We start from the raw sequence: 25,020 nt of genomic DNA, 5'->3' as shown, positions 1-25,020 counted from the left end.
TGTTATATCTATATAACTCCCCAGTCGAAATCAGAATAGAATATTTTTGAAGGGCTTTTAAAGAAAGCATGTGCTTCCTCTGGAGAACTTAAATTGGTACGTCACTCAAATACTTCAGTACGCATGGATTAGAGAGTTGACGAGAAAAAGATCCCCAGTAGTCTTTCAACGCATTGTTCATATATGGGAACAACCCTCTAATTGTAGTTGGTTAGGCTAAATGTGTGTGGAAAAATATATTGTCATCTCGTTTGTCTGGAATAGATTGAATTTCCTCGAACACTCAAGCATATCTGTCTTTAAGATGATTTAAAAATCACTCTAGGTGATTAACAGCATCCTCGTCTCCATCCTGAAACCTATGGATTCCTGGAAAGCTGGTGCCCTCATCCCCGTTTGGGCCTTAATTTTCCATAGCAGGCTGGCTTGTGGGAGAGACCGCTTTACCATTTTGGTACTGTAATCGCCTTTATTTAAATGTTTCCCTGTTAAAGGTGGCTCAAGCAGCTGTCCCTGTTAGGAGTTTTGATTTTTTGGCCTTCTTTTTCCTCAGGGGGAGCGCGGCCACAGCAGGTCCTATCTGGTGGTGAGCGGCTGTCATGATCTCGACAGCCCCGCTCTACAGCGGCGTGCACAACTGGACCAGTTCTGACCGGATTCGCATGTGTGGCATCAACGAGGAGAGGTGAGGAGGCTGGGAACGTGGCCATTGCTGGCTCCCAGTGAGCGGTCCTTACTCACCAGAGGGGCAGCTGCGGCAGGGCCCTGGGAGGGACCCCAGGGGAAGAGGCTTCGGTTGTTTCTAATTTTCCTGGGATGGGATGGAGCTGGGGCCGTATGAGTGGCCTGCCCTGCCATGCTGTCCCTGTTCAGATGAAGGTGAGGAGGCCAGCAGATGACCTTTTGCCAACTAACATTTGTCTGCTCATTAAGAACTGTCAGACTGGAGTAAGGGGAAGCTCAGGCGACTGCAATTTTTATTTGCTGCATCCATGTTCGGTGCTCAAGGATACGCACAAGATATTTTTGGTCCTTGATCTAAGCCTGGAAGAAAGGCAGTTTTATTATTCAGCTGTATACTGGGAACTGTTAGTGGGTATTCTGGTGATCAGCGCTTTCCTGCCTCACGAGGCTAATGACGATTCGCAGTGCGATCCTTCTGAAGTATCTCAGGAAGAGCCAACTGCTTAATGTAGTTGTCATACGGAACTGAGAGTTGGTGATGCCTGCCTAATCCGTGTGTGTTTTAAATGTTCTGTTCACCAAAATATTTGGTTGACCAAGCTCTGCCATTTACTGATCATGCCCCATAGGAAGGACACCCAAAATGGCCTTCAGATTTTATATTTTTGACTCTCGTGACCTTTGGCCAAAGAAAGAGCTATGTGTGATGGTCGCAGTCCCTCTCTCGTTTTTAGAAAAGGCATGCTTGCTGGTGTTCAGCTGTTGTTTCAGTCCATCGACTGTTTAAATTCCAATGCATCAGATCAGTCCCCTAGAACATGGACCGTTACGGCTTTTCCCGGGATTAAAATCCGGTGTTTTCCTTGGGTGAATCTTGGAAGTGTGTGCGTAGCTGTGTGTGCATGTGGGAGAATGTGTGTCTTCGTGGGTATCTTCTTTTTTCTTCTACTCTTAACAGGAGAAGTGTGTACTTGTCTGAGGTTCAGGTTAGGAGAAGAGACCTTTTTTTTTAAAGCCATTAGTGCCTAATAGTTTAATGTTCTCTATACTGAGGAACAAGTTAGAGACGGACTTAAAAGGAATTTGATTTTAGAATATAAAAGTCAGGACTAAGGAAAATAAGACAGAATTCCTCTCAGATTTGCATAAGAAAGATATTTTCCTTTGCATGTGAGGTATGGCCTTAGGTAATGACCAGGAGGGGGACTGGGGAAAGGGAGGGTGGTAGTATTGATTTGCGTAAGCATTCACCCGCAACTTGGCAACTCGTTATAGGCAGTTGAGCCTTGGGTGCAGAGATCTGGACTAGAGCCTTTAACAAATCGGTGCACAAGCTGCCTTGGTTCATTGTCCATTCTAAATCCCTGCTGAGAAAGAAACAGGAAGGGAGCCCCAAACCTGCCTTTCCCTCTTTATGGACCTTTCTTGGGATGTTAAATTACCAAATATGCCTAGTGGTTAAGATGACCTTTTAAGCATTGTCACTTTTGATCTCATCTACCCTTTATTGTTGCCTTCCTCTACAGTCTAGGCCATGCTAGAGCTGCTTTCTGAAATGTGATCTCACCTTATTTAAAAACCCATCTTCCTCAGCCCTTTACAACTTGTAGAACTTAGACATTTCGGGTGTAAAGCTGCACATGGGGTTAGCTCTTAAAACTGTTTGAGAAGGGCGCCTGGGTGGCTCAGTTGGTTGAGCGACTGCCTTCGGCTCAGGTCATGATCCTGGAGTCCCTGGATCGAGTCCTGCATCGGGCTCCCTGCTCGGCGAGGAGCCTGCTTCTCCCTCTAACCCTCCCCCCTCTCATGTACTTTCTCGCTCTCTCAAATAAATAAATAAATCTTTAAAAAAAAAACAAACTGTTTGAGAAACCTGCCCGGCGTCATTAGATGCAGTTGAGGACCGATGCTGTTGCAGGGACAGGGACAGGGGCTTTCTGCAGGCCCCACATGGCTGACTGTAGTCACACCTCTGGTTAACTTTCTCTGTTTTCTCGCTTGCTTGCTTCCTTTCTTGTATCCATTCATTCCTTCATTCACCCACCATTTACTAAATCCAGCAGGAGCAAACCAACAGTCACGGGATGCTGATGGTGAGTGCTATAGAGTGGCACGCACAGGCCCTGTGGGAGTCTAGATGCAAGAACGGTAGACTTCCTGGGGGAATAAGGGAAGGCTTTCCAGAGGCAGTGACATCTGACCTGGTGGCTTGAGGGATGAGTAGGAGTTTGAGGTGAGGGTTGGTATGTCCCACACGGTATGTTTGGGGAAGACCCTGGCTGGAATGAAGGTGGTCTTGGGGTGCAGTAGGACTCAGGCAGGGAAAGTCTGCAGGGGCTGGAATTTAAGGAGCCCGGTGTGTGTGGTGTGGTCAGGGCCCAGTGGGCACTAAAAAAGCTCTGGTTTGACAGTGGTGCTAGCCCTTCATAATTAGGAAAACAGCCCTGAAAGGTTATCGCCATTTCTGGTTTAAGTTCAACAAAGCCTGAAGCGCAACAGCCCAGGGTCATCTCTGCTGGGAAGAAGTGGTGGGATTGATTTTCAGTCCTGATTGAAGCCTGCTTTGACCCCTGCTCCCTCCTCCCTGCCGCCTGCACCCTCCTAACCTTGCCTGGTTGACCCACTTCTCTTTGTGCACCCCTCCCCTGCAAGCTATTCCTGTCCCAGGCTCCTCTCTCCATGGAGCGATTTAATGTTTGCTTAGCTTTGCACACCCCTCTCCTCAGAGACTTTGAAACGTGGCCACACGACGTTTTCCCAGAGCCTCGGGGGCTGGCACTCGGGCCCGGGCATGGCTGGGGTAGCCGGGACTGTTGCGTCCACTGCCGCTGCCACCCCCAGAGTCCCTGGGCCGCGGGCTCTGTGGGTCTGCCTTGGAGGCAGGTGGCAGGCTTTCTGCGTTCAGTTCAAGGTGATTTTATGTGGGGTGGGACCCCAGTAAGGGCAGCTAGCTCCCCTCCATGTGGTCAGGAGAGGAAAGAACGGAAATAGCTAACATCTTTCCCCTGCAGCCCCTCAGGTGGGGTTGGCGAAGGGGAGGGCAGTGCCCCTCGTTCCCCTTGCTACTGCCCTCCTCCCAAAGCCCTCGCTGGCCAGTCTCATTGGAACATGCTTCTCCCCGGCGCAAGGCTGGGTGTAGGGCTGGCTTTTCTGGTCTCCCAGGAGCCGATGTCCAAGTATGTTTTCCCTTTCCCTCAGGGCCCCCCTTCCTCCCCTTCCTCGAGACCCCTGACTGCCTCTCCAGCCCTTGCCTGTCCTTACAGTCATCTGTTTGTCACCAGCAGTCATTGCCAGCGGTGGAACCCTCCCACTTCTGCCAGCCTAGCTGCCTTTTAAAGGGAACAGATCTCCACCCCCCTTCCCCAGTTAGTCCCTCCTGGAGCCCTGAAACGGGAGGGAGAGGCCTGCGGTGATCTCCCTTGTCTTTTTTGCTTCTTTTGGCCCAGGTACAATTTTGGTGTCCATCAGTAGTGCCCTGTTCCAGTGAGAGGGAGGGAGTTAGCAGGACCCCTCCCCATTTTTATGGGGGTGGGCTGCAGGCTCCCAGACTGTCCTAGACTAGGGTGGCTGGTGAGGCAGGTGCTAGCTTCTTCCCGGGCTGCTGTAGAGCTGAGGGCGAAGAAGAGGAGCAGACTCCAAGGCGGTCCACTTCCCCAGAGGTGCACAGAGCATTCCTGTGCTTCTCCCCCTCGGAGCTGCGCCACAGGGCTTCTGCTGGAGCTTTATTCTTCTACCCAGACCTTCCACTCAGCCACTTACCTGGGCTCTTGCCCCAGTAGTATCCTCCCTTGGGCAGACAGTGGTGGGTTTTTGCTGTACCCAAAAAACGGAACTTCTAGTGGGTGTTTGTCCTCTCCTCAGCTTCACCCTCCTAGTCTTTTTTCCCCCCTAAGGTTCTTCCTGAAAACCTGGAGAAGACTTTTGGAGTAGGTTGGGGTTCAGTTAGGTTTTCCTCCTTTGCGACCCAGCTCTCTGGCCTTGAGCCCTTCCCTTTGCAATATACCAACTTGAATTTGGGGTCAGTGGCCTTGAAGGCCTCCCTTTGGGATGGGAGTGAACGTCGTGGTGCTGGGAGAACAAGGGGAGCATGGGGGGCTGGTGGGGCATGGGATGCAGGCAGGAGGGCAGGTGCTGGCTGGAGCTCGGTGGTACTTTAAAATAGGGGAAGAGGTACCCTGGAGGGAAAGAAGTCGTGCCCTTGAAATGCCCCTCAGCACCCAGTGACCCGGTGGCCTCGAATCAGTATCCTTACATGCGCTAATAAATGTGTATCCGCTCTAGGCAACCCCATCAGGTGAATAGGTGATGATTCAGATTTAGAACATGACACACAATGGAGGTGGCTATTTGTTTTAGAAAAGGATTACCCTTATGATATCTGCAGCCAGCTTCCCTTATAGACTTAAAATAAGATTGCACTTAAGAGAAAACCTGGTTTCCATGCCTTTTGAGATCTTCTGCCTTTTGGCAATGCCCAGTACCTCCTGGATGGTCACCTTGACAGGTAAGCTCGGGACAAAGCAAAGGTGCTGGGCCATCCTCCACGTTCCTGGTGAGAGCCCCAGAGAACAGGATACACAGCCCAAGGAGGGGAGTCTAGTCAGACTGGGCTCCTTTGCAGGAATTTGCAAAGCTGGGCTTGGAGGCTCCGGCTTGTGACCTGTCCCCCCAACAATTCCTTGTGATTTCCTCCAAGCCACCAAGGGAAGTGGTTTTATGGGAACCAGGGCAGGCAGGAGGCATTCTGCCGAAGGTAGTGGTGGCCCAAAGACCAGGCCTCATGGCCCTTCTCTGGTTGTGTCTCCCATGCTAGAAGAGCACCTCTTTCTGATGAGGAGTCCACGACAGGTGACTGCCAGCGCTTTGGATCTCAGGAGTTTTGTGTCAGCAGCAGTTTTTCCAAGGTAAGGGGCCATGTGGCGCCACATGTCACCCCGCAAAGGGTGGAGCTGATGTGCCCAGTCTGCCATCCCAAGAAGGGGGGCAGGCAGGAACGGGGTATTTCCCAGAAGTTGCTGTATGTGAGACAGAAATTGGGCGAGTCGCAAAGCGGGCCCGCCGCCGCCCGCCCCGGGCCTCGGGATGCGTGCCCCGCTGCAGAGAGCTAGCTGAGACGGGCACGCTGCTCTGTCGTTGCAGGTGGAGCTCACGGCAGTTGGAAGCGGCAGCAATGCCCGGGGGGCAGACCCAGATGGCAGGACAGCAGAAAAACTTGGGCACAAGTCAGAAGACAAGCCTGACGACCCCCAGCCACAAATGGACTATGCTGGGAATGTGGCTGAGGCCGAGGGCCTGCTGGTGCCGCTGAGCGGCGCCGGGGACGGCCTCGCGCTTCCTGCGGCTGACGGCGCTGCCGAGGCCGGCGACAGCACGGCCGACTGCTCCTGGGCTCCCCTCAGCACCCAAATGAGCAAGCAGGTGGACTGCTCAGCAGCGGGGGTAAAGGCTCTGGACTCTCGGCATGGCGTGGGGGAGAAGAATACTTTCATTCTGGCCACTCTGGGAACTGGAGTCCCTGTGGAGGGAACCCTGCCTCTGGTGACCACTAACTTTAGTCCACTGCCAGCGCCCATCTGCCCCCCTGCTCCCAGTTCGGCTGCCGTCCCCCCGTCTGTTCCGGATCCGTTCCAGGTTCCCCTCTCCGTCCCCACCCCGGTGCCCCACTCTGGGCTAGTTCCCGTCCAGGTTGCCACTTCAGTTCCGGCCCCTTCCCCTCCCTTAGCCCCGGTCCCGGCTCTGGCCCCGGCACCGCCGTCGGTGCCCACACTCATCTCTGATTCGAACCCCCTTTCAGTTTCGGCCTCAGTCCTGGTGCCCGTGCCAGCTTCGGCTGCCCCCTCGGGGCCCGTTCCCCTGTCGGCTCCGGCCCCTCCCCCCCTCTCAGTCCCAGTATCAGCTCCTCCCTTGGCTCTGATCCAGGCTCCCGTGCCCCCTTCAGCTCCAACCCTGGTCCTCGCGCCTGTCCCCACACCAGTTCTGGCTCCCATGCCGGCGTCCACGCCTCCAGCGGCTCCCAACCCTCCGTCAGTGCCGATGCCCACCCCGACTCCGTCCTCCGGCCCGCCCTCCACCCCCACCCTCATCCCCGCCTTTGCTCCTACGCCCGTGCCCGCTCCCACCCCAGCCCCGATCTTTACTCCAGCCCCCACGCCCATGCCGGCGGCCGCACCAGCTGCCATTCCCACTTCTGCGCCCATGCCAGCCTCTTTCAGTCTGAGTCGAGTATGTTTTCCTGCAGCTCAGGCACCAGCTATGCAAAAAGTTCCCCTGTCCTTTCAGCCAGGGACAGTACTGACCCCAAGCCAGCCGCTGGTATATATCCCACCTCCGAGCTGTGGGCAGCCGCTCAGTGTGGCCACACTGCCAACCACCTTGGGGGTCTCCTCCACTCTTACACTGCCTGTCCTGCCTTCCTACCTTCAGGACAGGTGTCTCCCTGGTGTGCTGGCCTCCCCAGAGCTCCGGTCTTACCCATACGCGTTTTCTGTGGCCCGGCCTCTGACTTCAGATTCCAAGCTGGTCTCTCTGGAGGTGAACAGGCTTCCCTGTGCGTCCCCATCCGGCAGCACCAGCACCCAGCCTGCGCCCGATGGGGTCCCTGGGCCTTTGGCAGATACTTCCCTCTCTACTGCTTCTGCCAAGGTGCTTCCAACCCCACAGCCTTTGCTGCCAGCCCCCAGCGTGAGCTCGGCCCCAACGCACCCTGCCAAGGTGCCAGGTGGCGGTGAGCAGCAAGCAGAAGGGACTTCCGTCACCTTCTCTCCCCTCAAGTCACCTCCACAGCTGGAGCGAGAGATGGCCTCTCCACCTGAGTGCAGCGAGATGCCCCTCGACCTCTCCTCCAAGTCCAACCGCCAGAAGCTTCCATTGCCGAACCAACGCAAGACGCCCCCCATGCCCGTGTTGACCCCCGTGCACACCAGCAGCAAGGCCCTCCTCTCCACGGTCTTGTCAAGGTCTCAGCGCACAACCCAGGCTGCTGGTAGCAATGTCACCTCATGCCTGGGCTCCACTTCCTCGCCCTTCGTCATCTTTCCCGAGATCGTGAGGAATGGAGACCCGAGCACCTGGGTGAAGAACTCGACTGCGCTGATCAGCACCATTCCTGGCACCTATGTGGGAGTGGCCAACCCGGTGCCTGCCTCCCTGCTGCTGAACAAAGACCCTAACCTGGGCATCAACCGAGACCCCCGCCATCTCCCCAAGCAGGAGCCCATCTCCATCATCGATCAAGGAGAGCCTAAGAGCTCCGGTGCCCCCTGTGGCAAGAAGGGCAGCCAGGCTGCGACTGAGGGACAGCCAAGCACAGTCAAACGTTACACCCCAGCCCGCATCGCCCCTGGGCTGCCGGGGTGCCAAACCAAGGAGCTCTCTCTCTGGAAGCCCACGGGGCCAGCAAATATTTACCCACGGTGTTCAGTCAATGGGAAACCCACCAGCACCCAGGTCCTGCCTGTTGGCTGGTCACCATACCACCAAGCGTCTCTGCTTTCCATTGGCATTTCCAGTGCCGGGCAGCTGACCCCCAGTCAGGGGGTGCCCGTAAGGCCCACCAGTGTTGTTTCTGAGTTTTCTGGTGTGCCGTCTCTTGGCCCCAGTGAAGCTGTGCACGGACCTCCCGAGGGGCAGCCGCGGCCTGGGGGCCCCTTTGCTCCAGAGCAGGGCACTGGCACAAAGAACAAAACTTGCCGGATTGCTGCCAAGCCTTACGAAGAACAAGTCAACCCCGTCCTCCTGACTCTCAGCCCTCAGACGGGGACCTTGGCGCTGTCTGTCCAGCCTAGCAGTGGGGACATAAAAGTGAATCAGGGGCCTGAGGAATCAGAGAGCCACCTCTGCCCCGACAGCACTCCGAAGATAGAAGGTCCCCAGGGGGCTTGTGGCCTGAAGCTGGCAGGAGACACGAAGCCTAAAAACCAAGTGCTGGCCACCTACATGTCCCATGAGCTAGTCCTGGCCACCCCCCAGAACCTGCACAAGATGCCCGAGCTGCCTTTGCTACCTCATGACAACCGCCCCAAGGAACTCATCTTGGATGTGGTCCCGAGCAGCAAGAGGGGCTCCAGCACAGAGCTTTCACAGCTTGGAAGCCAGGTGGACCTGGGACGGGTTAAAATGGAGAAGGTGGATGGTGACGTGGTCTTCAACTTAGCCACCTGCTTCCGGGCCGATGGCCTCCCAGCAGCTCCCCAGAGGGGCCAAGCTGAAGTTCGGAATAAGGCCGGGCAGGCCCGAGTGAAACAGGAAAGCGTAGGTGTCTTTGCTTGCAAGAACAAGTGGCAGCCAGACTCGGTGGTGACCGATGGGGTGACCGAATCTCTGCCGCCCAAGAAGATGAAGTACGGCAAAGAGAAGGATGGTGAGGAGCAGCAACCACAAGCCAAGGTCACAGCTCGGAGTTCCCACGGACCCAAGGTGAGTGCGGGGCTGAGGTCGAGGGCAGGGCCCGCACACCGGAGGTCTGCTTTATCCTGCAGATGTCAGCCTCCCACGGCGGTGTTCTTGAGTAGCTCTGTGAACTGAACTCCTTGGAAGGCTTGTGTAAAGTGAATAATGACCTGCTGTCCCCTTTCTAAGTCCCATTGTCCATATATGGTGTTTTAGCACGAAGAGGGGCCGGCTCGTATTTTGTAGGATGTGGGAAATGATTTGGTCCCTGAGGCCAGGGAAGCCATTGTCCCAGATGAGGTTGGAAAGCGGAAGAAGGGATTGACGAGGGAAATCAATTAATAACAGGCCCTTCCCCACATAACCATTCTTCCTTTTCCTTTTCTGAGATGACTGCTGGCCTTGAGAACTTGGGATTCTCAACAGGGTTGTTCTCTGCACCACTGGGGGAGCCTGCTCAGGATATGCTTGGAGTTTTGTGGGGCCGAAGCCAATTTGGCTTCTGGGCTCATCCGCCAGTTTCCTATCCGCCCAAGGGCTTGGGGTGGCAGCTTTGTGTGTAGGCCCACTGGGAATTTGGTGTGCAAGGCAGGTGGGCATCTGGGTCTGGGTTCTTAACAGTGGCCGCGATCTAGGCAAAAAGGTGGGCCAAGAGGATTTGACTTGAATCCAGTGGTGTTCCAGAGGGGATCCAGAAGCCGCTGGTGATCCAAGGAGATTCTTGAAGCAGTTGAAGATAGGTCTTCTCAAAAATGTGGAGCAATTTAGGGGCACCTGATGGGCTCAGTCAGAAGAACATGTGACTCTTGATCTCGGGGTTGTGAGTTCGAGCCCTGCTTTGGATGTAGAGATTACTTAAGTAAATAAAAAACTTTTAAAAAATAGGGAGCGGGACGCCTGGGTGGCTCAGTCAGTTAAGTGGCTGCCTTCGGCTCAGGTCATGGTCCCGGGGTCCTGGGATCGAGTCCCAAATCGGGCTCCTTGCTCAGTGGGAAGCCTGCTTCTCCCTCTGCCTCTGCCTCTCCCCCTGCTTGTGCTCTGTCTCTCTCTCTCTCTGACAAATAAATAAAATCTTTAAAAAAAAAATAGGGAGCAATTTGAAGTTATGTTAAGCCTTCAAATTGAATGTTTTTTTAAAGATTGTATTTATTTAGGGGCGCCTGGGTGGCTCAGTCGGTCAGGAGTCTGCCTTCTACTCAGCTCATGATCCCAGGGTCCTGGGATCGAGCCCAGCATTGAGCTCCCTGCTTGGTGGGGAGCCTGCTTCTCCCTCTCCCCGCGCCCCGCTTGTGCTCTCTCTCTCTCTCTCAGTCAAATAAATAAATAAAATCTTTTTAAAAATTTAGAAATAGATTGTATTTATTTATTTGAGAGAGAGGGGGGTGGGGGAGAGCAAGGAAGGAGAAGCAGACTCCCTGCCGAGCAGAGAGCCCAACGTGGAGCTTGATCCCAGGACTCCGAGATCATGACCTGAGCTGAAGACAGATGCTTAACTGACTGAACCACCCAGCCGCCCCACTTTTTTTCTGGCTGCTGGTTGCCATGTTTTATTTTTTTTATAAAGTTTTATTAGAATGCAGCCATGCTCTTTTTTTTTTTTAAGATTTTTCATTTTCGGGCACCTGGGTGGCTCAGTCGTTAGGCGTCTGCCTTCGGCTCAGGTCATGATCCCAGGATCCTGGGATCGAGCCCCGCTTTGGGCTCCCTGCTCCACAGGAAGCCTGCTTCTCCCACTCCCTCGCCCCCTGCTTGTATTCCCTCTCTCGCTGTCTCTCTCTGTCAAAAAATAAATGAAATCTTAAAAAAAAAAGATATTTCATTTTCAAATTGAATGTTGATATACACTAATGAACAGATTTCTAGCCAGAGTACAATGAATTTGGGTTTGTGGTGGAAGCTCTTAGTCTTTTTTGGACCATAGAGCATTTTGGGAAACTGTAAGACCCTGTCCACAGAAACATGACCTCAGAATTTTGCCAGTAATTTCAAGGAGTTCATGGGCCCACCCCCTCCACAAAGCCCGCCCTTGGGCTCCAAATGAAGAACCCCAGGGATAGAGTTGGGGTGGGTTTTCTCAATGATCTCACAGCCACCTCTGTATGGCAGAGACATGCCAAGTAAGAACACAGGTCATGACATAGTAGAGCATATATATAGCATTTGCTCAAGTAACTGTGATTTGTCCTTGGTGGTAATAAGAATAATAATTCATGTTGTTACATGTACTGTATGCTATACACACGCAGGCACACACACACACACGTAGCCTATATACTATATGCCAAGTGCTTTCTACAGACGTCGTCTAACTTCATCCTTACAATAACCCTATGAGGTGAATGCTATACCCAATTTACAGATAAGAAGATGAAGGAAACAGACTGAATGGGCAAGTTGCCCAAAGTTACACAGCTACTAAATGGCAGAGCTAGAACTCAGACTCTAGTCGTTGGCTCCAAAGTTCATGTCCATCTTCAGCTGTGCCACCCTGTCTTCTACTCTCCTTATGTATAACTGTTTCACTGGCCATTTGGCAAGTGTTTGTTGAGTAGTTACTACATGCTAGTCCCTCCCAGGCGTGAGCTACATCTTCAGGAGGGCGGTACAGCATTGTGGTGAGGAGGATGCTTTGTGGAGCCAGGCACAGTGCCCGAGTTGAAGTGTTGGTCCTGCTTTTTCCTAACTGTGTGCTATCGGTCAAGTGACTTAGTCTCGCTGGCCCTCAGTTTCCTCATCTGTACAATGAGACTATATTAGTACCTCTTCTGGGCGCCTGGGTGCTCAGTTGGTTAAGCGACTGCCTTCGGCTCAGGTCATGATCTGGAGTTCCGGGATCGAGTCCCGCATCGGGCTCCCTGCTCGGCAGGGAGCCTGCTTCTGCCTCTGACCCTCCCCCCTCTCATGTGCTCTCTCTCTCTCATTCTCTCTGTCTCAAATAAATAAATAAAATCTTAAAAAAAAAAATAGTACCTCTTCCATAAGGCTGTGCAAAGATTAAATGAGATGATGTCATGAAGTGTCCAGAATAGGCAAATCGATAGAGACAGAAAGTAGAATCGTGGTTGACTAAGTCTGGAGGAGGTGGGGAAATGGGGATGGGGTTTCCATTTGGGGCAGTGAAAAAGTTCTGGAACTCCATGATGGTTATATGACTCTGCAACTGTACTAAAAGCAATGGAATTATAAACTTAATCAAATGAATTGTATGGCATATCTCAAAAAATAACATGTCAATAAAGCTGTTATTAATAAAAAGTAAATGAGGTGATATATATGAATGCTTAGAACAGTGCCTGGCAGGTAGTAAGTGCTCAGTAAATGTTCGTGGCTGCTGGTTGTTATTGTTAGTATTACTAACAAAATAGACATGCTCCCTGCTCTCATGGAGCTTATGTCTTGCAGGCGACCTGATGACAGGCAGGCTCTGCCCTTTACTCTATTAGATGAACAGTTCACTGGGCCCACTGACAGATGCCAAGGGCAGAGAATAAAGTTACGAGATCAGGGGCCTTGCAGCAGCCCTTCGCAGCTTCCTGTAGTGATTTAGCAAATGTCCATTTTTGGGGGAGAGTAAATAACTTAGATCTTTCTTTTCTTTTCTTCTATTTTTCCAGAGAAAGAAACTGTTGATAAGCAAAGTCAGATCAGGGCTTAATTCAAAACAGCCCCTTTCAGGGTATGGCCAAGAATCAGAATAGTCTCCTGTCCCCTACACCACCTGCCCCAAGGCCTCATGGAATCCTGAAGGGCTGGCTGAATCCTCAGCAAAGAAAGAGTTCTGCTTCATCTGGTGCTGGGTATATTTTACTGTCTTCTCAGCCTTTGGAAAATTCCTTGGAAAACCTTTCAAAACTCTGTTAACCAGAACATTCATCTTACACGGTCTCCCCATCCACCCAACTTTTTGCCTAAGTTGGAGCATGCAAATACATTTTTACTCTCGGTGCTGCCCTTGCAGAACATTTGGACAGAAATCCCTTCTAGATGTTCTGTTTTACTTGTTTTTGACTACCTTAGGAGATAAAAGTTAATGATCTGCACTTGAAAGAGCCAGCTAAAAGTGATACTCAGAAATAAATAGGACATGTTCAGATTTATGTGCATTTAACTTTATTCCCTCTGACTTCAAGTAGTCTTTCTCTGGCCATTCCTGAAGGTGAGATTTTAAGCGACGGTTCGCCATCTTTCTTTCCTCCCCAGTTCTTTCTTTTTCCTAACACTTTGATTTGTAGGAACCAGCAACAGGCAAAGGGGGCAACTGAACTTGAATTTTTAGCTCAGCCCTCTGCTGAGTAAGAAGCAGGAGGAAATCACAGTTTAGTAGGAGTCCTGGGAATTTGGTGGGGAATGGTCACTCCCTATCCCTGGGGAATTGAGACACTTCCCCCCGCCGACACCCCGGAAAATGTTCTGTTGATAAGATATCGGCTATCCCCTTAGCTGGAGCTAGACAGTGATAACCTTCTAGGAGGTGCATGTGGGTCTGCTTAGGGGGAAAACAACTCTTCCTTTCTTCCTAGGGCCTGCTTTCATGTTAAAACGTTTTGCTTATTCTGCACTCCCTGGATGCTAGAATACTAGAAATCCCTACCTTGCCCTATTTCTTGTTTGGTGGCATGGAGAGACCTCAGAGCTTGTGAGCGTATGCAGCTGTGAGGTTGGGAGTGTCCTTGTGCTGTGCAAGCACGGCCGGTGTGCCTGTCCGAGTGGGCGAGTGAGCAGGACTGAGCAAAAACAGTGGAGGACGTGAGTGGGGAAGGAGAAGAGTGAGAGCTGCTGCAGAGAGAGGCCCAGGTGGGGAGCCAGGAGCCCTAGGTCTCAGTCCCAGCCCTGCCACTTTGTCACCGCAGGCGCAAATGAGCTCATTTGCAGATTTGCCTGGGAAGTGGCAGGCGCCCCCCAGCGCGCGGACGCCCAGGGTCGTGTGTTGCCCTGGACAAAGCATTTAACCTCTAGTCTTGGAGCCTCAGTTTCCTGGTCTTTGCAGTGGGGATGATACTAACTTCTGCTTTCAGGGTTGTCAGGAAGATCAAATAAAATAACAGAGAAGGAAACGTTTTGAGACGTTGAAAGTACTGCAGAGTATCAAGTGGCATTATTAATAATGCCTCGGCCTTTTCCTTGTCTTCCGTAAGTGCGGGCCAGTGTGAGTTGCTCCCGTGTCATGCCTTTCTTCTCGCCTTCGTTGAATCTATTACACACGGAGATAGACCGTTTTTCTTGAGTTGGCCCAGGCTAAGGATTGTTTTCAGTTGTTGGTGTCTGTACCATTTGCACTGAAGGTATTTGACCAGTGTGGTCACCCGACTTGCCGAAGAGGCATTTCTGTTTGCTGCCCGTCTCTATTGCTGTTTGGATGTAGAGAGCATGGGCCTGACTTTGCGCCTTTGAAAATGACTTTGGGTGTTGATGTGGCTTGTGAATGCAGCCTCCGTAGACCTGTAAAAAAGATGGCGTGTGGATGTCTGTGGAGATTAGTTAGGGCACAGGGTTCAGGCCCAGAAAGCCCCTGCCCCGGGCCCCCACCTGGGCTCTGAGCTCTGTCCGTGTGTCAGAACGGGGCCCCAGACTTATCATTGGCAAAGCTTTCTTAAGAAGAGAAACTGATCTCAGACTTGACTCTCTCTACCTCTCCACAGTGCCGGAAGCCGCCTAGTGACCCCCAGGAACCCACCAAGAAAAGCCCCAGGGGGGCTTCAGATTCAGGAAAAGAGCACAATGGAGTCAGGGTAAAGCACAAGCACCGGAAGCCAGCAAAGCCGGATTCCCAGTCTCCAGGAAAGCGAGCTGATGGCCACGAGGAAGGTAGGCTCCTCAGTTCCTCGCCCTCTGGGCTGGGCTGTAGAGGGATCCCCGTGGCAGGTCAGTGGCGGGTTGGGGGGTGGGGGTCACTCTGCACTGCCCAGAATAGTGAGACTTCCTCATTATGGAAAGAAGATAAAACTGACACCTCTGAAATCAAAGGCAAGGGAGAATGGGGCTTATTCTGTTCACCCTGGTCACTAGAATAAGGTACGCTCTGAGGGCCAAAGAGGGTGGTTTTCAGACAAACACAAGTCAGTCCTACGACAGAGTAGCCGAGCCATTACCCTGCAATGGGTCTAGGCTCAGAGAAGAAATGGGGTTCATGAGGACTGAGACCAAAACAGCAGGATGGGGTTCATGACACATGTTTTTCTACCTTTGGTATATTCGAAAACTCCCATTATAAAAAGTTAAAAAATTAATACTCAGCTAGCTAGCCGGAAGCGTTTAGGGAAATACTGAACCCTTATTATCGAGAGACACACAGTATGTTTGGAGTCGGGAGGTGTGTACTTGACCTGTGTGCTCTGCCACGCTAGTTCCTTGGTGCCCTCATCAGAGAGAGACACCCACGTGTTCCTGCGTACATAGCCTGTTTTCATGGCTTTGCCTGTCTGACCCGACCTGCCTTTTTCTAGTCTGTTCTTATGCGGCAGTTTTCCTTTCTCCACTACGCCCTGCTCCCATCTTCCTGCCTTGCCCAGTCCTCTACGATCCATTGAGGTTGCCCTCGTCTGGGACCTGCTCCAGCTTAGTTCTAACTTTGTGGAGGTGCGGCAGCCTCACAGTCCTACAGACAGCCAGGCCTTCAACTTGCTGGCGAGCTGGCGAATTGATTCTGTACACAGCCCTTTCTTTGGTGTCAGCAAAAATGACCCAACTCCCAGTTTTCAAAAACCGCTGGGAATTGCTCCTTCTCCAAGAGAGGTACATAGGTGAGAGCAGCCTGAGGAGAGCCGATGAATGCGACGCCGGGAAAGACACAAATCCTCCCTTGATTTTTCCACCCGAGCCTCTCCGGGATGGGGGGGCGGGGTGTGGGGCTTTCAGTCCTTGGACTCCTGATTGTGATATTTCTACCTTCTGCCCTGAAACCACACGTTACTCCAGGTTCCTTGGAGAAGAAAGCAAAGAGCAGTTTCCGTGACTTCATCCCCGTGGTTCTGAGCACGCGGACGCGCAGTCAGTCTGGTGAGTGAGTCTGAAGCCACGGCCCATCTTGGCCCTTCTCTGCAGAGAGAGGTAGAAATCTGGTCGAGCGATTTTGCCATTGGTCCAGGTGGAGAGTTGAGACTTTGACTCACCATGCTAAGATGCCCAGCTCCTTGCAGAGACAAGAGAGCCCAGGGTGGGGAGGGGGAACACAGCCCACAGTGTTAGGACTGCTTGCTTCACTTTTCCAAACAGGGCGTTTCCGAGCAGGGATTTGACATCTCTTGTTGGCAGCCAGTGGTGGAAGGAGGAAAGGCCTGTGCCACTCAGGAAAACCGGCCTACTCCAAGCTTTCGCATCTCGTGGTCAGTGGCGCCAGTCTCAAGCACGGACATGCAACCTTTGGACTTACTGCCCTATGTGACAGGCGTCAACAAAATCGGCAGTGGTCACTGAGTTGTCAGGGCCGGTGGAATCGCATTTGGCCCCCTGAATTTGTATTCAGTGTCTGAAGAAAGATAGCTCTTTCTAGCCCCCGCCTTTGCCTGCCAGCCTCCACGTTGGTGTGTAGCACTAGAAGTGGTTGCCCTGCTTCACCTGTATTTCCATGCAGAGTGGCTAGAATGGGGAAGCAGGGCGCAGTGTAAACTCAGCTAGCTGACATTCTATTAACTGGCACCCTCAGCTCACGGAGAGCGCAGTGGTAATTGGGGCTCATAATGACGGCCTGGAGGCCTCGCAAAATCCTGAAGTGTCTTCTGAATCATCAAAGAGTGATTACATTATGCCCAGTCTCATTTTACTGTTAAACACATTGTACTGCATTTGATTCTTTGGAAATTGGTGATCCCTGTGTGATCTCTCTGGTGATTCTGTATTAACCAGAATATTAGATTAACCAGAACACTTCGTTCCTTGCCTGTCTGTATATGGAAATTTTGCTGGATATTTGCTGTCTTTAGACGGTCTGACTGACTTGAAGCTTTGGTTAAGGACTGTTCCTTTTGCTTCAAAACCATTTCTTTCTTCCACTGACCTCGCTTGTGTTTGGGGATTGTCAAGTTAATAGCGAGTCCTTGGGAGAAGGATGGTGGTGTTTCAGAGCAGCTTCTGAAGAAGATCATCAGATCTGCTGTTGTGCTAAGCCGGGCCAATTTAGGGTCGTACTTTTGTGGTTAGCAGAGTTATGAAGGAAGGAGTGGGGATGAAAATGGCCTCTTGGCAAGATGGTGGAGGAGGGCAGGAAAGGTACCATCGTGCCGGGGTGCTGGGGAGAGGGGAGGGAAGTGCCTGTCCAGCGGTGAGGAGCCGCTGCGGTGGGGAGGAGGGGGGTGTGCAGGGAGAGAGCTCCACCTCTGGACTCTTGGCCACTTAATAGGAGGTGGGGTCAACGCGAGGGAAGAGGGCCTGGCGGAGGAGCATTTGGGCGGGACTAACCCAGGCTGTGTCACAGGAAAGGGACTCCTTGCTTCGCTTTTCCTGAGACTCTTCTTTTGTGATGATTCTGCTTGCCCAGGGTGGCTCTGTCAGTGAGACTGGTGGTCACATAGCGAGCAGGGGCGTGGGTGCCCTGCCCATCTGCCCTCCCTCACCTGCTACTGAACCCTGATTTCCCAAAGGGCAGGGACCTGTGGCCTCCTCCTGCTCCTCACATAATGCTTGGCGCCTCATAAGCACTAAGTAAGAGTTTGTGCAATGAGTTAAAGTCACAGCAACGTGGATGAGGAAGGGCGTGTGGCTTGGATACTCGATATTTGTGTGGTATATTGGACTCTGTAAAACGCTTATGGGCGGATTATCTCATTTGAGCCTCAAAACAGTCCTGTGAGGCCAGTAAGGCAGAGAACAGTGTCCCCGTTTTAAAGAGGAGGAAACAAAAGTGAAGGAACTTTCCCAGAGCACACAGCTAATAACTGGCAGAGCCTGAACTTGAACCCAGACCTTCAAGCTCCTAATCCAGGGCACTTGCTTCGACACCATACTCTTTGTCCTTTGAAGAGGTACCTGACCGTCCTCTGTACATCCCATCCACAGGAAGCATCTGTAGCTCCTTTGCTGGTATGGCAGACAGTGACATGGGAAGCCAGGAAGTCTTCCCCACAGAGGAGGAAGAAGATGTGACCCCCACCCCGGCTAAGCGTCGCAAGGTGAGAAAGGCCCAACAGGACACCCAGTATCGCAGCCACCATGCCCAGGACAAGACTCTGCTGAGCCAGGGCCGCCGGCACCTGTGGCGAGCCCGAGAAATGCCCTGGAGGACTGAGGCTGCCCGGCAAATGTGGGACACCAACGAGGAGGAGGAGGAAGAAGATGAGGAGGAGGGCCTGGTGAAGAGGAAGAAGCGGAGACGACAGAAGAGCCGAAAATATCAGACTGGGGAGTACCTGACAGAGCAAGAAGAAGAGCAGCGGCGGAAAGGGAGAGCAGGTAAGGCTGGCTGGGGATTGCTGCCTCAGCGAGCTGCTATCACTCATCCCCAGGCCACAGTGACTTTGGCTTCTGGGGACCCTCGGGCATCCTGGGTGTTCCCGCCTCTGCCTTCTCTTCACCAGCCGAAGGCCTCTGCACCCATAGAAACCTGGTGCTGTGAGCTCCAGCTGCCAGAGGGGGTCACTCAACTCCAAGCCCCAGGCTGTGGCTTGGGGTTCAGATTGAATGAGTTTGGACTGACCTGCAGGGGAGCGGAGGACGTGAAGGCCCGAGCCCTCCAATTTCATATAAGAGTCTGAACCTCTGAGCAAGGCCACAGTGGCATCCTTGGCATGTGACAACTCGATACCAGGGAGTTCTCTGGTTGGCTTGAGGGAGCTGGCTCTTGGGAGGCTGGGTTCTTTCTCCTAGAATCCTGGGTTCAAGAAGAAAGAGGCATTGGCTGCCTTTCCGGGGATGCTTCCAGCCCCTACACTAAAGAGAAGTACCAAGTTTCCTCAACTTAACAGAAGAACTTCAAGTAGAAGCGGGCACAACTATGCTTTCTCCATTAAAGCTGCAAAGGTTCTTAAGAGGCAGAGTGAAGCTTTGAGGTGACCCAAGGTGCCATCAGTTTTGTTGGACCCAAGTTGGAAGAGCAGGCAGACCAAGGAGAAAACCAGGCTTTCTTTGGCTACGTCAGATGCTATAATATATAATCATGGAGGCACAGACTGTCACCAAGGCTAATATCAGTATGTTCTGCTAAGTATTGTTCGGGCCCATTTCTGGGTTTTTTTTGGGGGGGGGGGCATTTCTATAGCAGATTTCTAGATGAGCAAAAAGTATGTCTCTGGGTTCCATAAGAGCAAATCTCTCTCTCACTCTTTCTCTGACCTCTGCCCTTGAAGCAACATTTGATTGTCTCTGATAATGTATTTATCCTGCGCTGCTGGGAAATATCTACAGTCTCCCTATTATTGAAAACAGAATAGCTGCCTTCTGAGGGGGTAATAGATTCTGGGTTTGCTATAACGCAAACAAGGCTAAACCTCACTTCCAGCTCAGTTTAAGTATAGATGTATACGATACCGTCCCTATACTGCAGAGGGTAAGGGAACTAATTTTCATCAACTGTGGGAGAGGGTGGGGATGATTTTCCCTTTTTCCTGCCAGAGCCGTAAGGGATTGGTCAAGAATGAGGCATCAAGCCGTTGGTCTCAGCCACTTGTGTTTGGATGAAGAAGAGCTTTTGTGTCACGCAGTCTTCTTTACTGAGAGCTGGTTCCCTGCAAGCTTGGATGCTTCCTGTGGAACTTACTGGTTTGGAATCAGAAGGACCTTTGAGGTTATCTGGTTCCATTTTCCACCCAAAGCAGAGATCTCTGTAGCACTGTGGACAGGTAGCCTTTACGTAAACACCCCTGGGAGCATGGAGAACAACTGCTTGGCAAGGCGTCCTGTTTGATTTGGGGGCAGCTGCAGCTTTGGAACGTAGGTCATTCTCCCTCCGTGCATATGTCTAAGGGTTTTGAGTCAAGGCTGTTGGCTTTGGGTTATGGTTTGGTTACCTTCCTCCAGATCCTATGGTGACATCTTCATGAAGGGATTGCCTGGCAAACATCTCTCTTCTCAGGAAAGCTCTGATCCTTCCTATTACGGCCTGTCTTTCAGGTTGACATGAGGGAGTCAGGCAAAGGCCAAACTAGACAGGTCACCTTACTTCTGTCTGAGCCTCATGGCCTTTCTGGTTTTTTTAAGGATTTTATTTATTTATTTATTTGAGAGAGAGAGTGAGCATGAGTCAGGGTGGGGGGCGGGGTGGGCAAAGGCAGAGGGAGAGGGAGAAGCAGACTCCCCACTGAGCAGGGAACCCGATGAGGGGCTCCATCCCAGGATGCCAAGATTGTGACCTGAGCCGAAGGCAAATACTTAACCGAATGAGCCACCCAGGCACCCTCATGACCTTTCCTTTTGTCCTGGACTTTGGTATCTCCCTCCTTGACCTGCAGAGGGGATAAGAATTGGCTCTGGGTTTGGAGTGGAAGAGCCACTTCCACTTACCCAGCTACTGCTTCCACTCTGTTTCTTTCTGTGCTACTATGAAGTTCTTGCTCCACTGCAGCTGAATAAGCTCCAGAGCCTGCCCATCCCTGGGTCAACGGGGTAGGGAGCTGCTGCTTTTCCTGTGGCGGTGAATGCTGTAATATGGCGTCCCCATGTTTCCTGAGGTCCTCCCTCACAAGGCACAGTTCTGTTCCTTCCTCTTTCGCCTCAGCCCAGACTTGTTGCATCAAAAGTCCCAGTTTAGAATGTTCTGGTTGGAATTGCCATTAGAAGCCATCTAACACAGCCGTTCTTGGACAGGTGTGAGGACCCACTGGTGGGTTGGGGCTAGTTGGGAGAAAGCGCTGGTATGATAACTGGCTAAGAGCTGTGCGTAACCCAGAGCCAATTCCTCATATTCTAGTGATGGCTCCCGCATCTGGATTTGCCATTGGTAATGTCACATGTGAGAACACATGCCACGGTCAAGGGAGGCCAGCTAAGAATTCTTGGACCTTGCTTAACTCCCTTGGTTCACAAATTGGAGAAACTGAGGCTGCAGTTACTCATTTCCTAGACATACTGATCTTTTGTCATGTGCTCAGTCCTGTGGGGGAAATAAAGAACACATGGGCATGGCCCTCCCTAAAGATCTTGCACTGCAATAATATGATAAGGATGCCTTCCTCTTTATAACACCTTATAAAGGGGCTTTTGTATATGTGACCTCATTTAATTCTCATACCAGTCCTCTGATGTGGAATATACCTTCTCCATTTTACAGACATAGAAACTGAGACTGTGGGAGATTATGTGGGTGATTATGACTTGCCTCAAGCCAATTACATAGCTAGTGGCCAAGCCATGTGACACTAATATTAGTTAAGAGATAAGAGTAAACCTAATCTATCCCCCCTATACCTGAGGTTTAGGACTGACCTGTGGGATGAGGCTATTGGCAATGAAGTTCCCAGCGCCACTCAGGGATCCATCTGAAAAGAGCTGTAAGAATCACAACATACTTTAAAAAAAAAATTTTTTTGTTAATTTATTTTAGATTTGGGGGGCAAGTGGGGGGAGGGAGCAGGAGGGGGAAAGAATCTCAAGCAGACTCCGTGCTAAGCATGGAGCCTGACGCAGGGCTCCATCCCACCACCCCAAGATCATGACCTGAGCTGAAACCAAGAGTCAGCTGTTTGACCAACTGAGCCACCCAGGCGCCCCTTGAATCACAGCCACACTTTTTGAAACTAGAAAGTGCTTTGTCTAGTGAGCTGTGGCTAGAATTAGAGATGTTGCCCAGTGTATCCCAGTGACTTGATTTCCAACCAGGGAAGGCAGCAGGTTTCTGTGACTGTCCATCAGCTAAGTAGGCCCAGGGCACCTTCTGGTTTCAGGGGGTTTCTGTGGCTTTGATCTTGGCATCCTCAGAGAGTGACCAACCAGGCAGTCAGGTGGGTGGGCGGAGGCAATGAAGGAAGACTTCTCCATTTACGCCCCACCCCAGTATACTTCATACTTCGCTTCAGCAGAGCTGCTAAATTTGTTTTCATACTAGAATGGAGAAAGAGACAAAGCCGATGCGGGAAAAGCTGAAAAGAAGGTTCTGATTTGCTCTGGGCTATGGGGAAATCCTTTTAAAATTACCCTCATCTTGGGGACAGCCAGCTGGGCCGCCCCCTGCTGGCAGGGCTGGGGGTTGTCACCGGCTTGGAGCGGAGAGACTTGGATGTTGAAGTACAGTGTCCACTTGAGAAGCGTTTAGTGGCATTGTTGGTACCACACTAGATACTGGTAGCTGATCGTTACACAGCTCGGCACTGAGATTCGACTCCCCAAAGCCTTCTGATTCATCATAGAGGAAAGCATTGCTTTTCTGTGTTCCATTTCCCTGACATCCATTCTTTCCTGTTTCTTGCCTTCAGATTTAAAGGCCCGTAAGCAGAAGACTTCCTCCCAAAGTTCGGAGCACCGCCTCAGGAACAGGAACCTTCTCTTGCCCAACAAAGCCCAGGGGATCTCGGATTCACCAAACGGTTTCCTCCCAAATAACCTGGAGGAGCCAACCTGCCTTGAAAATTCAGAAAAGCCATCAGGAAAACGAAAGTGCAAGACCAAGCACATGGCAAATGTCTCAGAAGAGGCCAAGGTGCGTTGCCAGTGAGGGGAGTTTATGGGAAGGAAGTGGGCTAGGGTGGCAGGCTTTCCACAGGCTCCTTGAACAACAGTCATCTGAGTGAGTGAGTAAGTGGATGAGGAGGACCCAATTAGCTCATATTTATTAAAGTATTTTGAAGTAGTTCCAGAAGAGTTGGGGGTTACATTTGAAGAATGGGACCTAAAGTTATCAGTTAACAATAAGAGTCTGCAAACTCTCAGGTTTGGTTCTTAATGGCTTTTCCTCAACAGCTCTTGGATCTCCTTTGAGTTAGGGAAGAGTTGAAGAATATGGCAGGATGTTAGCCTGAATAGCTTGTTAACATCCAATCAAGAAGCTTTTGTCTGGGCTTAACTCCCTGGAAACCAGTCAGAGAGTTTTCTGAATCAATCAAGGTAGAAAAGAACTTGTAGAAGCAAGGATGTTGATGTCCAGACAAAGGTTGCTTGAGGGTAGGCTGAAGGAGTTAGAGCTGCCCTCCCACTGGCAACTCACCAGTTCCTTTGCTTCTCGGGGAAGCAGAGGAGCAGGTAAGTGGGCACTCACCAGTCAGTAGCCAGGCCAGCATTCTAGAATCCCTGTTCATAATTGACATCTTTTGGGGGGTTCTGATGTTCACATCATTGGTTTCAGGTTCCACATTATACCATTTGCAAAAAATCACATGGTCCTCAGTCCTCAGGTGAGCTTTACATTTGAGAGAAGCGAAGGTCCAGGCCCCAATGTCATTGGCAACCAAAAAAAAAAAGGTCATAGTGGTCTTGTTTGGTGGTTGTGATTTTTCCAGCTCTTTCCAGCTCCAGAGCAGGGATCCCTGAGTGGCACTGGCAAAAGGCGGGAGACCCAGGTGCTCGTCTCCCCCTCCTTTTCCCTTCCCCCTCCTGGAATCTGGTTCCAGCTCAAACAAGGTACTCAAGCCTATTTCCTCATCTTTAAAAATGGAGATGATACTCCATGTCCTTTCCATCTCACAAGGGTGCTTGGGGGAACAAAGGAGGCAACGGATGTAAAAGGCTTTGATCACCGTAAAGTGTTCTTTGAGGTTGGTGTACATTCTTGAGCTTCGGGTCGAGGCAAGGATGGGAGGACAGAGGCCCGGAGTGGCAAGGTAGCATGACCATTCCCTCAGACCCCCGGAGGGGGCGGGGCCAGGGGAATAAAGAAGTCTGGTCTGTGCTGAGGGCTCCGTTCACGTGGTCGTTCTTAATTCCCACAGTGGCTGTTAGAGGTAGGCACTGTAGTTCTTGTTTTATGGTGAGGAAACCGAGGCTCCGGGAGGCTAAGGGACTGGCACGAGGTTACTCGGGGTCACGAGTGACAGAGTCAGGATGGGAAGCAGGCCTCACTGCCTCAGCTCTTCCCGTGTGCCTCCACCCCATCAATGGGTGGCTTCTGTCTGTATCCGGGAGACGCTGGGGGTGGGAGCAGCCAGGCAGGGACACACTGCGACACTGAGAGGCTCTGGTGAAAGGTGGGCGTCCCCCTCCTCTCCCCCCGGCTCCTCCCCAGACACTCAGATGGCCCTGTCCCACACAAAGGTGACTGGCCGCCTGACATTCAGCAACACACGCTGAGAGTTGTGTCTGGTTATTCCGCCTGGCAGTGTGTCTGCAGAAATGTTCCTCCCAGAGAGGTTTTGTCCCTTCACAGGGCCTCCCTTTCTCCCTCCCGCCTTTCTTTCTCTCCCAGTCACCACCACCTGCTCTGGATGCCCCCATGGCACGGTGCTTTGTAGTGGGAAGCGGGGCGGGGGGAGGGCGGGAGACGTGCCTGCGACACTAAAGCTGGGGCATTGGCCAAAGGCTTCTTCCCACAGGGGCTCTGAGCCAGGGAGGAAGAGGGGAGGGGGCCCCCATTTGTTCTTGCTCCTCCCCCTCTCAGGCAACCTCGCCTGTCTCTGGCGGCTCTTGCCCCCGGAAGGAGAGTCACCCTTTGGCTCCTGGCTTGGCTTAGCAAAAACCTAGGCACTTTACCCAGCATCCTCCAGTAGTGCCATTTTCTACCTCTGTCCTCATGGTAGTAGAGCACCACTCTACACTCCTCGGCAGTGCCTTCCTGCTAGTGACTGAACCTCTCTGCCCTTAGGGGATGGGGATGGATAGCAGCTCTGGTTGTCTGGGGATTTACCAGAGGAGACAAATGCCCTGGGCTTCTGGTCTTTTCCCTGCTGCCATCCCTTCCCGGGCTTCATGATTTTCTAGGTAACTTTTCAGTCTGCCCAGGGCTCTGCACAGAGCTGGCTTGAATTAGGTCAACAAATATTTGTTGTGATGATGTGTCCAGCCCTGAGTGAAGTGCTGTAAGAAATAAAAGCGAAGATGACAGTACGAACCCTGCCCCAAAGGAGCCTCAAACCTAACAGGGGAGGCCAGACTTGC

General features: G+C 51.9%; 1 protein-coding gene across 1 annotated transcript in view; it reads left to right on the top strand.

Annotated features, from left to right (window-relative positions):
• BCORL1 (BCL6 corepressor like 1) overlaps positions 1 to 25,020 on the top strand; it is a gene marked incomplete at its 3' end in the record, with an annotated part of 62,666 nt that overhangs the window by 19,610 nt on the left and 18,036 nt on the right. Inside the window, exons 3-9 of the mRNA XM_081808250.1 lie at positions 554 to 685; positions 5,498 to 5,588; positions 5,824 to 9,099; positions 14,712 to 14,877; positions 15,988 to 16,068; positions 18,064 to 18,456; positions 22,410 to 22,633. Coding sequence (XP_081664376.1) covers positions 600 to 685; positions 5,498 to 5,588; positions 5,824 to 9,099; positions 14,712 to 14,877; positions 15,988 to 16,068; positions 18,064 to 18,456; positions 22,410 to 22,633 — 4,317 coding nt within the window. The remainder of the gene's footprint in view (positions 1 to 553; positions 686 to 5,497; positions 5,589 to 5,823; positions 9,100 to 14,711; positions 14,878 to 15,987; positions 16,069 to 18,063; positions 18,457 to 22,409; positions 22,634 to 25,020) is intronic.

This window comes from Leptonychotes weddellii, chromosome X, assembly GCF_054177405.1.
Source record: "Leptonychotes weddellii isolate Sample4059 chromosome X, ASM5417740v2, whole genome shotgun sequence".
Classification (NCBI taxonomy): Eukaryota; Metazoa; Chordata; class Mammalia; order Carnivora; family Phocidae; genus Leptonychotes; species Leptonychotes weddellii.
This window is presented reverse-complemented; position numbering and strand designations above follow the sequence as displayed.